The sequence below is a fragment of the Gorilla gorilla genome, chromosome 6 (assembly GCF_029281585.2).
Source record: "Gorilla gorilla gorilla isolate KB3781 chromosome 6, NHGRI_mGorGor1-v2.1_pri, whole genome shotgun sequence".
NCBI classification, from domain to species: domain Eukaryota; kingdom Metazoa; phylum Chordata; class Mammalia; order Primates; family Hominidae; genus Gorilla; species Gorilla gorilla.
The window spans coordinates 85,208,613-85,221,529 of NC_073230.2; the positions used below are offsets into that span (position 1 = coordinate 85,208,613).

The window sequence follows — 12,917 nt, forward strand, 5'->3', positions numbered from 1 at the left end:
GAGAAGGCAGGGTCCTTGTGCTTGGGATTCTAGTCTGGGTAGGGAGGGAAGGTAATACTCAGTGTCAAACGTATTAAGAGAAATAGGAATTCAAAAAAAGAGAAAAAAAAGGCCAGGTGCGGTGGCTCACAACTGTTATCTCAGTACTTTGGGAGGCTGTTGGGGGAGGGTCACTTGAGACTGAGTTCAAGACCAGCCTGGGCAACACAGGGAGACCCCATCTCTACAAAAAATACAAAAAAATTAGCTGGGTGTGGTGGCACATGCCTGGAAGTCCCAGCTTCCTGGGAGGCTAAGGCTGGAGGATCACTTGAGCACAGGCGTTCAAGGCTGCAGTGAGCTATAATCACATCACTGCACACCAGCCTGGGTGACAGAACAGGACCCTGTCTCTTATTAAAAAAAAAAAAAAAAAAAAAAAGGGCTGGATGAGGTGGCTCCTGCCTGTAATCCCAGCACTTTGGGAAACTGAGACAGGTGGATTACCTGAGGTCAGGAGTTCAAGACCAGCCTGGCCAACATGGCGAAACCCTGTCTCTACTAAAAATACAAAAATTAGCCAGGTGTGGTGGTGTGGGCCTATAATCCCAGCTACTCCGGAGGCTGAGGCAGGAGAATCACTTGAATTCAGGAAGCAGAGGTTGCAATGAATCAAAATTGTGCCACTGCACTCCAGCCTGGGCAACAGAGCAAGACTTTGTCTCAAAAAAAAAAAAAAGAAAAGAAAAGAAAAGAAAGAAGGAAGAGAGAAAAATACATTGTTGGCCTGAGTAGCTTGGTTAAGTCTTAACAAAATAAAGGTACCTTGGGAGGCCGAGGCGGAAGATCATGAGGTCAAGAGATCGAGACCATCCTGGCCAATATGGTGAAACCCCGTCTCTTCTAAAAATATAAAAATTAGCTGGGCATGGTGGCGCACACCTGTAGTCCCAGCTACTCAGGAGGCTGAGGCAGAAGAATCACTTGAACCAGGGAGGAGGAGGTTGCACTGAGCCGAGATTGCGCCACTGCACTGCAGCCTGGCGACAGAGCAAGACTCTGTCTCAAAAAAAAAAGAAAAAAAAAAGAAAACGGTACCGTTGAGTATGAGCTTGAAGGACGTCAGGGTTTGGAAAGTAGAAAGAAGAGGGGGCGTGTATGGTGGAGGGTGGTGGAGAGGTGGTATCCCAGGTACACAGTGTTAGTGAGCCATGGGAAACTGGTCCTCGCAGGGAACTTCTGCCCTGGAAACCCCTCAGTATCTGACATTCCCTGGCCCCCTGGGGGACCCACAGTTTGCCTTAGAACCCAGAGTGAGCCCCCAAGAAGCCTTGCCACAGGCTCAGCAATGGGCCCCAAACCATAGAGTGGGCTCTGCCTCAAGGGTACAGCCACTATGATGAAGTGTTGCTTGGGGAACTGGGGCACGATGATGACAGTGCCTGAGAGCTCTTGTGAGCCCCCCAGAGCTGCAGGAGAAGGGTCTGGGACAGTCCTGGCAAGCTCAGGCAGAGCTTACAGGTGACTTGTAGTCGCTGGTTTAGGAAGAAACTTCTTTCCACAAGCCAGTGCTTAGGCCAGGTCCTTGTCAGTTGCACTGGATTCATACTGGGAGGCGGTGACTCCCACAGTGTTCCCCACTTTCCTTAGCACACTGGAGAAGTAACTCATTCAGGAGAACGGAGGGTCATTTGTGTCATGTTCCTCCCCTGCTCAAGAGCCTTCTGTGGATCCCCAGTACCCATCAGATCACAGTTTTCCTCGACCTGATATCCAGAGCCCTCCGTCATCTGATCAGCCATTTCAGAGTCTAAAAATGGGAAGAGACCTAGAAGTCATCTAATGTAATCTGAACCTGTCCATCTTTTTCACAATAACCCAGAGAGGTTGCCTCTCTTCTGCATGTGTGTTGCTAATAATGAGGAGTTCTCTTTCATGAGACAGCTTTAAGTTCATCCAGAAACTGCCTCTCTGGACTTCTGCCCATTGGTCTAGGTTCGAGCCTCTGGAGTTTTTCCTGCTTCCAGCTGGTCACGCTTCAGAATACTGATATTTCTCTAAATTTTCTTCAGATCTTAAGTCCATTTCAATCCAGGTCACTCTTTTTTGGAAATGGTCCAGCTTGTTAGTTTCCTTCATAATGTATAAAGCCTGAAACTGAATAGTGTTTCACGCATGGCCTTATCTGTGTAGAGAACTGGAACCATACGTTCCCTCCTTTTAATGCATCCAGAGAGATCAGACTTGCATGTTCATCAACCGTATCAAAATCTTGCTATTATTAAGTTAGCAGCCAAATAAAACACCTTAATTCTTTTTTTTTGTTTTCTTTTGAGACGGAGTTTCTCTCTGTCACCCAGGCTGGAGTGCAGTGGCGTGATCTCGGCTCACAGCATTCTCCGCCTCCCGGGTTTAAGCAATTTTCTGCCTCAGCCTTCCGAGCAGCTGGGATTACAGGCGCCCACCACCACGCCCGGCTAATTTTTTGTGTGTTTTTAGTAGAGACGAGGTTTCACCATCTTGGCCAGGCCGAACTTGAACTCCTGACCTCGTGATCCACCCACCTCAGCCTCCCAAAGTGCTAGGATTACAGGCGTGAGCCATGTGCCCGGCCAAAACACCTTCATTTTTTCACAAGTGCTGCTTTGAGTCACGGCTCCCCTGTGCCAGTGAGTTTAGGCCTAAGTATAGAAAATGTCCTTTGTACCTACTGGATTTCATCTTGTGAATTTTAATGCATTTTTCCAGTCTGTGGATTCTGATCGTGTCTCTGTGGTGTAGAGGGCCTTGTCTAGTGCCGAGGTTGTGATCCTGAGCCTGAGCTTGGTCACACTGCAAAGACTGAATCCCCGCCCTATACTTGCTGATGTTACGGGCCTGGGCAGTTTACTTAGCAGTTCTTTTTTTATTTTTATTTATTTATTTTACAGATAGGGTGTCACTCTGGTCCCCAGGCTGGAGTGCAGTGGCGTGATCATGGCTCACAGCAGCTTCAAACTCCTGGGCTCAAGTGATCCTCCTGTGATCCTCCTGTCTCAGCCTCCCAAGTACCTGGGACTACAGGCACGGCCACCGCACTTGACAAATTTTTTTTTTTTTTTTTTTTTTTTTAGGCTGGGCATGGTGGCTCATGTCTGTAATCCCAGCACTTTGAGAGGCCAAGATGGGCGGATCACCTGAGGTCAGGAATTCAAGACCAGCCTGACCAACATGGTGAAATCCCATCTCTACTAAAAATACAAAAATTAGCCGGGCTTGGTGGTGTGCACCTGCAATCCCAGCTACTGGGAAGCTGAGACAGTAGAATCGCTTGAACCTAGGAGGCAGAGGTTGCAGTGAGCTGAGATCACACCACTGCACTCCAGCCTGGGCAACAGAGCAAGACTCTGTCTCAAAAAAAAAAAAACAAAAAAAAAAACCTCTTTTTTTTTGTAGAGATGGTGCCTTACTGTGTTGCTCAGGCTGTTCTCAAACTCCTGGCCTCAAGTAATCCTCCCACCTAAGCCTCCCAAAGTACTGGGATTACAGGTGTGCACCACCACACCTGGCTATTTAAAAAAAAATTTTTTTTTAGAGATGGGGTCTCGCTCTATTGCCCAGGCTGGTCTCAAACTCCTGTTCTCAAGCAATCCTCCAGCCTCAACCTCCCAAAGTGCTGGGATTACAGACATGAGCCACCCCACCCAGGCTTACTTAGCCTTTCTAAGCCTAAGAGATCTCAGGTACCTTGGTTTCTTCATCTGCAGAATGGAGCTGATTAATACTATTAAGTGTCTACTGGTAGGTTGTAGGGTTGTAAGACTTTATATAAGATAATTCATACAAAGGGGCCTGGTCTAAGCACTCATTAGTGCCATCAGCTTGATAATTATCACCACCGTTACCGCTAGTTCACTTCCTCATTCTTTTAAAAATGGCTACTTCTTACCCAAGAGCCGCCTGGCCTCATTGTTCATTGTTCCTTCGGGTCCTTTTCTTACAGTGTCTCCCCAACCTGCGGCCCTTGCTGCTATCCTCCCCTCATCTAGGTCCAGAGCCTCTGCATCATCTTTTTTTTTTTGAGACAGAGTCTCACTCTGTCGCCCAGGCAGGAGTACAATGGCGGGATCTCGGCTCACTGCAACCTGCACCTCCCGTGTTCAAGCAATTCTGCCTCAGCCTCCCAAGTAGCTGGGATTATAGGCATGAGCCACCACACTCAGCTAATTTTTGTATTTTAGTACAGATGGGGTTTCACCATGTTGGCTAGGCTGGTCTTGAACTCCTGGTCTCAGGTGATCTGCCCCCCTCGGCCTCCTAAAGTCTCTGCATCATCTTGGAGGCACCATGGATGCATCCTTCTGCTGTCTCCCTGTAACCCGGAGCTCCTATCTGCCAGTCCTACTGAAGCTCGTTTTACAGCCCACATTATATTGGGTCATTTCCATTTTCACATCTTTCATTTTGATTCCATTTTTCCTGTACTTTTATGCTATTAAATAGCTTCTGGCTGGGCATGGTGGCTCACACCTATAAGCCCAGCACTTTAGGAGGTTGAAGCAGTAGGATTGCTTGAGGCCAGGAGTTCAAGACCAGCCTGGGCAACATAATGAGACCCCGTCTCTATTTAAAAAAACCAACTAGCCAGGCATAGTGGTATGTGCCTGTGGTCCCAGCTACTCAGGAAGCTGAGGTGGGAGGATTGCCTGAGCCCAGGAGGTTAAGGCTGTAGTAAGCTATGATTGCACCACTGCACTCCAGCCTGGGTGACAGAGCAAGACCCTGTCTCCAAATAATAATAATAATAGAGTAAATAAAAATACAGCCAGGCGCGGTAGCTCACGCCTCTAATCCCAACACTGGGAGGCCAAGGCAGGGGTATCACCTCAGGACAGGAGTTTGAGAACAGCCTGGCCAACATGGCAAAACCCTGTCTCTACTAAAAATACAAAAATTAGCCAGGCGTGGTAATGTGCAACTATTATAATCCCAGCTACTTGGGAGGCTGAGACAGGAGAATCACTCGAACCCAGGAGGTGGAGGTTGCAGTGAGCCAAGATTGCGCCATTGCACTTCAGCCTGGGCGACAGGGCAAGACTCCGTCTCAAAACAACAACAACAACAAAAATAGCTTCCTCCCTGAATTCTCACCTCCAGGCTCCATCCAGCTCTACCCCAGCTGCCGACGCTGCTGGCCCATTCCCCTCCACCTGCTGTCTTCCCTTCTTGCCACTCAGAAGCCCACTGGCCTCCCACACGCAGCCTCATCTGCCTCCTGGCTTCTCCTCCATCCCCCCCGGCCCTCAGGCTGCATGCTCCAAGCCCTTCCACTTTGGTGCCTTTACTTGTGGCACTTCCTCTGCCCAGAAGGCCTGTCATCTGTGTCCAGAACCCCAGACCCAGTCCCCTGCAGGCCCGAACCCCTCCACAGTACAGAGCGGATGCTGGTTCAGGACTTGGAACCGAAGAGCATGACCTTGGGTGAGTTTCTCCGCCTTTCTGAACAACAGCCCTCCAGACCCCAGAGTTCCTATGAGGCATATATGACAGAAGTGGGTAATGGCTGGGACCGTGGCTGGGACCGTAGCTGGCCCGAGTTATCCCTCCTTTCCCTTTAAGAAGTCTTCCTTGAGCAGTGTCTCAGTTTAAAAGGTTTCTCTCTCCTTTCAACACTACAGCACAGAACTTTCCTGATTCTCAGCTATACACACACACTCAGTGGATCCATAGTTACAAACTCACGGTATATTATTTTACGTGGCTTATGGGAATTTTAAAGATTTTAAAAATTTGTTACTATAAGATTTTTGCATGTGTGTGTGAGCAAGGTTCATAATGACCACAAGTTTGAGCAATTGGTCAAGCAGTAGGAACAGTTATTTTTAGGGTAAATCTAAATCTCACCCATCATGGGTCCTCCCTAGAGGCCCTGAAGCAGTTTCTACCATTTTTTTTCCCTCCCTCCCTCCCTTCCTTCCTTCCTTCTTCCTTCTTTTCTAAGACAAGGTCTTGCTCTGTCATTCAGACGAGCATAGTGATGCAATCTCAGCTCACTGCAGCCTCCAATGCCTGGATCGCTCAAGTAATCCTCCCACCTCAGTCTCCAGAGTAGCTGGGAATACAGGCGCATGCCACCATACTCAGCTAATTTTTTTGTAGGGATGAGGTCTCACTATGTTGCCCAGGCTGGTCTTGAACTCCTGTCCTGAAGTGATCTTCCCATCTGAGTCTCCTAAGGTACTGGGATTACAGGCATGAGCCACCGCATCCAGCCCCATTTCTAGCATTTCCAACTACCTGGTGTGGTCCTCTTCCTCACGGCCCATATTCCTTACAGGCCTTCCCAAACCCCCTGGAACTTAACCATGTCCAGGTCAGCATCTTACAGATTTGGGTTTCTTGTCCTTCTATGTGTTTATATGCCTTGTAAGTCCTTTCTGACTGCAGACAACCTTGATGGGCTCCGGAAGTATGGAGACTTTGCCCAGGGGTCTGTCTGCAGCCAGAATTTTGCCATTGTCATGGTGCCCCAGCCTATGTCATGGTGCCCCTGGCCTATGGTGCCAGGGGAAGAACATAGTTTAAATGGCTGTAATGCACTTGAGGAAATGTACAGGGAAGACAGTGCTTGGGACAGTTCTGTCACTGAGGACTAAGGTCCAGGGAAGGACGTGCTAAGAGGAAGCTGTAAGCACTGCGTCTCCATAGGAGAGAAGTACTGCTTCATGGAGAGGTTTAGGGGAATGAACTTTTCACTTCTTACTTGCATCTTTTTTTTTTCCTTTTTTTTGAGACAGGGTTTTTGCTCTGTTGCCCAGGCTGGAATGCAGTGGGGGCGATCACGGCTCACTGCAACCTCTGCCTGCTGGGCTTAAGCGATCCTCCCACCTCAACCTCCCTAGTAGCTGGGACTAAGTTGTGCACCACCACACCTGGCTAATTTTTGTATTTTTTGTAGAGACAGGGTTTCACCATGTTGTCCGGGCTGATCTCAAAATCCTGGCCTTAAGCGATCCTCCCACCTCAGCTTCCCAAAGTGCTGGCCAGAGATTCCTTCCTGACTGCTCTTACGCTCACCCTGCAGAGCCAACGACTGTGCTCAGGAGAGCCCCAAATCATGTGCTGTAGGGGAAGCATCGCATGTCATTCTTGTCCTCCCAGAGGACCCCATCTGATGGGGAAAGGACCCTGTAATTAGTTTCCTGGGGCTGTCAACAAATTCCCACTAATTGGGTGGCTGCATTCTCTCACCGTCTTGCAAGGTAGGGCAATACTGTCTCTGAAAGCTCTAGGAAAGGCTCCATTTTTTTTTTTTTTTTTTTTTTGAGAGTCTCGCTCTGTCACCCAGGCTGGAGTGCAGTGGCGTGATTACTGCTTACTGCACTCTCAACCTCCTGGGCTTAAGCAATCCACCTGCCTCAACCTCCCTAATAGCTAGGACTACAGGCACACACCACCACACCCAGCTAATTTTTGTATTTTTTAGTAGAGACACGGTTTTGCTGTTTTGGCCAGGCTGGTCTTGAACTCCTGACCTCAGGTGATCCTCCCGCCTCTGCCTCTCAAAGTGCTGGGATGACAGGTGTGAGTCACTGCGCCCGGCCGGGAAGGATTCTTTCTAGTTTCTCGTGGCCGCTGGCTGTCCTTGGCATTCCTTGGCTTGTAGACTCATCACTCATCTCTGTCTCATTTCATGCAGCATCCTCCCTGTGTGTCTCTGGATCCCTACATCTTCTTCGAGGATCACCAGTCATATTACATTCCATAATATGACCCTACTCCAGTGTGACCTCATCTTAACTAATTACATCTGCAAATGCCCTATTTGTAAATAAGATCATATTCATAGGTACGGGGTGGGGGGTGTTGGGCATGATTATATATTTTTGTGGGGCGGGGGTATACAATTCAACTTACAACAGAGGTTATACTGTTTAAAAATCAAGTCTGGTCAGGAGAAGAAAATATATAAGGAGATATGAATTTAAGAACATATTCATTAGCTGGGCGTGGTGGCAGGCGCCTGTAGTCCCAGCTACTCGGGAGGCTGAGGTGGGAGAATCGCTTGAACTCAGGAGGCAGAGGTTGCAGTGAGACGAGGTCACGCCACTGCACTCCAGCCTGGTGACAGAGCGAGACTCCGTCTCAAAAAAAAAAAAAAAAAAAGAAGAACATATCTGAGAATTTAGAAAAACAGCAGCTGGATGTGGCAGTGTGCAGCTATAGTCCCAGCTACTTGAGAGGCTGAGGTAGGAGGATCACTGGAATCCAGGTGTTCAAGTCCCGCCAGCCTGGGCAACATAGCAAGACAGCAAAACCCTATCTCTTTTGAAAAAAAAAAAAAAAAAAAAAAGCTGGCCAGGTGCTGTGGCTCACGCCTGTAATCCCAGCACTTTGTGAGGCCGAGGCGGGTGGATCACTTGAGGTCAGGAGTTCGAGACCAGGATGGTCAACATAGTGAAACCCTGTCTCTACTAAAAATATAAAAATTAGCCAGGCATGGTGGCATACGCCTGTAGTCCCAGCTACTCGGGAGGCTGAGGCAGGAGAATCGCTTGAACCCAGGAGGCGGAGTTTGCAGTGAGCTGAGATCATGCCACTGCACTCCAGCCTGGGCAACAGAGTGAGACTCTGTCTAAACAGAAAAAAAAAAAAAAAAGTTTTTATTTCCAAAGGATAGATTCCTAGGAGTGAGATTACTGGGTCAAAGTTTTTTTTTTTAACCTTTCATTATAGAAAAGTTCAAACGTATACAAATATGAAGACTAGTCCAAGAAGCCTTGGTATAGCCCCAGCATCAACAAGGAACTTGTGGCCAAACATATATCCTATGGACAAGGGGTCAGCATTTTCTGCAAAGAGCCAGTTAGTAAATATTTTAGGCTTTGCAGGCCTCATGGTCTCCATCGCAACCATTCAACTCTGCCTTTGTAATGCAGAAGCAGCCTCAGCTGATATTAAATGAATACGTAAATGCATGAGAGTGGGTGAATTCTAATAAGATTTCTTTTCTTTCTTTCTTTTTTTCCTTTTTTGTTGTTGTTGTTGTTGTTGTTGTTGTTGAGAGTTTTGTTGTTGTTGCTGAGAGCTCTCTCAGCCAGGCTAGAGTGCAATTGTGGAATCTCGGCTCACTGCAACCTCCGCCTCCCAGGTTCAAGCAATTCTCCTGCCTCAGCCTCCCGAGTAGCAAGTAGCTGGGATTACAGGCGCCCGACACCACGCCCAGCTAATTTTTGTATTTTTAGTAGAGATGGGGTTTCACCATGTTGGCCAGGCTGGTCTCAAACTCCTGACCTCAGGTGATCCACCCACCTTGGCCTCCCAAAGTGCTGGGATTACAGGCATGAGCCACCGTGCCCGGCCATAAGCTTTATTTTCAAAACCAGGTGTTAGTCTGGTCTGGTTGTGGCTTGTAACTGTAGTTTGCTGATCCGTGGGTCTATACCATCAACCACCAGACTTTTTATTCTCCAGATTATTTGAAGTAAATCTTAGACATTGTATCATCTTGCCAGTAAATATTTCAGAATGAACCTGTTTAAAAAAAAAACAAACTCTTTAAAAATTAACCACAACATATTTATCACACCTAAAATTTTAAAGGTAATTCCTGGCTGGGGACAGTGGCTCATGCCTGTAATCCCAGTGTTTTGGGAGGCTGAGGTGGGAGGATCACTTGAAGCCAGGAGTTTGAGACCAGCCTGGGCAACATAGTGAGACCCCATCTCTACCAAAAATGAAAATAACTGAGCATGGTGTCTTTCGCCAGTAATCCCAGCTACTCAGGAGGCTGAGGCAGGAGAATCGCTAGAGCCCAGGAGTTGGAGGCTGTGGTGAGCCATGATTGTGCCACTGCACATCAGCTTAGGGGACAGAAAAAGACCCTGTCTCAGGACGAAAAATAATAATAATAATAATAAAAACTAGAGTTTTTTCAGCCCCTTTGCAGAATTTTCCAGGAGATACATTCAAGAAAACCAAGATGTAGAGAAGTCTATATATGACAATCTAATTTTTGTAGAACAATGGCAAAATTAACCTCTTCAGTATGTAGGTATTTACGTGTATGTGTGGGTGTATGTATGTGATACATAACAGGTTTTTAACATGGGTTATAGGGATAGAATGACATCAAAACAGAAAAAGGAGAAAATCTGTACCTAAGAAAACAGCCTACATGGTATAATCCCTTTTCTGTGTTTGTGCAAATGGCACTCCTATGTATATGCACTTTGCAAAATTAAAAAGAGTTATGATTTGGCCGGGCACAGTGGCTCACGCCTGTAATCTCAGCACTTTGGGAGGCAGAGGTGGGAGGATCATTTGAGGTCAGAAGTTCGAGACCAGCCTGGCCAACATGGCGAAACCCTGTCTGTACTAAAAATACAAAAATTAGTTGGGCATGGTAGTGCACACCTGTAATCCCAGCTACTCGGGAGGCTGAGGCAGGAGAATTGCTTTAACACAGGAGGCAGGGGTTGCAGTGAGCCACGATCACACCACTGCACTCTAGCCTGGGTGACAGAGTAAGACTCCGCTCAAAAGAGAAAAAAACAAGGCCTGTAATCCCAGAACTTTGGGGCGCGCGGATCACCTGAGGTCAGGATCTCGAGACCAGCCTGGCCAACCAACATGGTGAAACCCCGTCTCTACTAAAAATACAAAAATTAGCCGGGTTTGATGGCGGGTGCCTGTAGGCCCAGCTACTCAGGAGGCTGGGGCGGGAGAATCGCTTGAACCCGGGAGGCAGAGGTTGCAGTGAGCCAAGATCGGGCCACTGCACTCCAGCCTGGGTGACAGAGCGAGACGCCTCAAAAAAAAAAAAAAAAAGTTAACGATTTTAAAAACGATTGAGAGGGAATGTTTAATGTCCCTTGATGTCATTAAGGAAGTACAAGGGAATTTGCTTAGAAGTTGGAAAATGCCCAAGAGTGTGGGAAAACAAAGACTTAGTGACCACCGCCGGTGCTGGCCAGCCGGAGAAGGCTCTGTGGAAGGTTTGGAGGGGAGAGAGGGGCAGCTGGATGCTCTTGGGCCACGGTCGCTCCCTGATCTCTGCGCCTCTTCCTCCTGCTCCGGGAGAAATAATGTTTCCCTGGGGGATGAAAAGCATCTCTTTGTGCGGGCTTTAATTGCCATGTTGTTGTGCCAAGGGAGTGAGTGGCAGGCGGGAGCAGCAGCTGGGCACAGCCAATGCCAGGCAGTGGTGCCCACTCCCTCAGGACGGCCCAGCCAGCTGGCTCCTGGTAGCACTGCCCACCTCTGCCCCCAGCTGGGCGCCTGCAGAGGAACCGACCACCCGTGGGGCTGGGGGAGGTTGGCTGGAGGAGGAGAAAGGGGCGGGCATCTGGGAGGGTCTCAGCCACTCTCAGAGGCTTATTCATCTCATCCTCCTTTCCCTCCCCCCTTCTTGTTTTTCAGACTGTCAGCATCAATAAGGCCATTAATACGCAGGAAGTGGCTGTAAAGGAAAAACACGCCAGAAATATCCTTTTGGATGTTGCTCAGAAGACCGACCCTGAGGGAGGTCAGCTCATGGGGACTGAGGTCAGGGCCAGGCTGCCTTGCTCAGCTCCAGGAAGGGGCAACCCTGCACAGGCCAGGTCCCTGCAGCTTCTGATGACGGCAGCTTCTCAGAGAGGGCTGGCTGCAGAGACCACAGACCTTCAGGGTGGCAGACACCAAAGAGGCTGTGGAGCCCAGGCCTTTCAACTTGCCAAAGATCCTGCTCCTTTCCTTGAGGACTTAAGCACTCCTTTTTTTCTTTTTCCAAAAGGAGTCTTGCCGTGTTGCCCAGGCTGGAGTGCAATGGCGTGATCATAGCTCACTGCAGCCTCAAACTCCTGGGTTCACGCAATCCTCTCGTCTCAGCCTCCCGAGTAGCTGGGACTACAGGTGTGCACCACTATGCCTGGCTAATTTATTTTATGATTTTTAGAGATGGGGTATTGCTCATTGCCCAAGCTCATCTCAAGCTCCTGGCCTCAAGCAATCCTCCCTCCTCTGTAACCCCAAAGTGCTGGAATTACAGGGGAGAGCCACTGCACCTGGCCAACTCAAGCTTTGTAGAACCTCATAGTCACTTGAAAGTTACTTTCCTTTGAGAGACCTCCTGGGGGTCAGGAGGGATCTTCACCTATATTCAAAGCCCCCCAGGTCCTTTCTTTGCCTTTACAGGAACACAGGGACCACTCCCCTGGGGGTTGCATAGTCAATAGTTATCTCCTTTTCTGAGCATGAAAGCAAAAAAAAAAAGAAAAAGAGTTTTGTTTTTTTTTTTTTTCTCTTTTGAGACAGAGTCCCACTCTGTTGCCTAGGTTGGAGGGCAGTGGCATGTTCTTGGCTCACTGTAACCTCTGCCTCCTGGATTCAAGCGATTCTTGTGCCTCAGCTTCCCAAGTAGCTGGGATGACAGGCGTGTGCCACCACACCCGGCTAATTTTTGTAATTTTAGTAGGACCGGGGTTTTGCCATGTTGGCCAGGCTGGCCTTGAACGCCTGGCCTCAGCCTCCTAAAGTGCTGAGATCACAGGCATGAGCCACCATGCCCGGCCGAAAAAAAGAAAGTCTTAGCTTCAGAGGTTGGTTGGCCTTAAACTGAGGCAGGGGCTCTCTACCTTCGTGAACAGGTTCAACCTATGCCAGGGGGAGGAAGACAAGAGCCTTGAAGTGGATTAGGGAATGGGTGACTTGAAAGCCCTCTGTAAGCCCACCACACCCAGGAGCAGCCTGTGGCTTTGTAGAGAGGTGCAGGACCATGCTGGCTGATGAATCCCTAGGAATCTGCCTTTGAGTTGCAGAATCCAGGAACTGGAGCACTTAATCCCCAAAGGCTGAAGGAGAGAGTCTGCCGGGGGCGGGGCGGGGGGGGGGGTGGCTAAGCTTTTAACTCTCTGTGTGCTGGGCCAGAGCAAGGTGGAGTTCCGGGCAAGCAGAGTTGGGACTTTTTTTTTTTTTTT

At 48.6% G+C, this 12,917-nt stretch overlaps 1 protein-coding gene across 4 annotated transcripts in view; it reads left to right on the plus strand.

Moving 5' to 3' along the window:
• Window positions 1–12,917, plus strand: part of HIP1 (huntingtin interacting protein 1) — a 198,293-nt gene that overhangs the window by 120,389 nt on the left and 64,987 nt on the right. For all 4 annotated transcript variants that reach the window (XM_031012692.3, XM_063708191.1, XM_031012694.2 and 1 more), the window contains exon 2: window positions 11,380–11,443. In XM_031012692.3, the coding sequence (XP_030868552.2) occupies window positions 11,380–11,443 (64 nt within the window). The remainder of the gene's footprint in view (window positions 1–11,379; window positions 11,444–12,917) is intronic.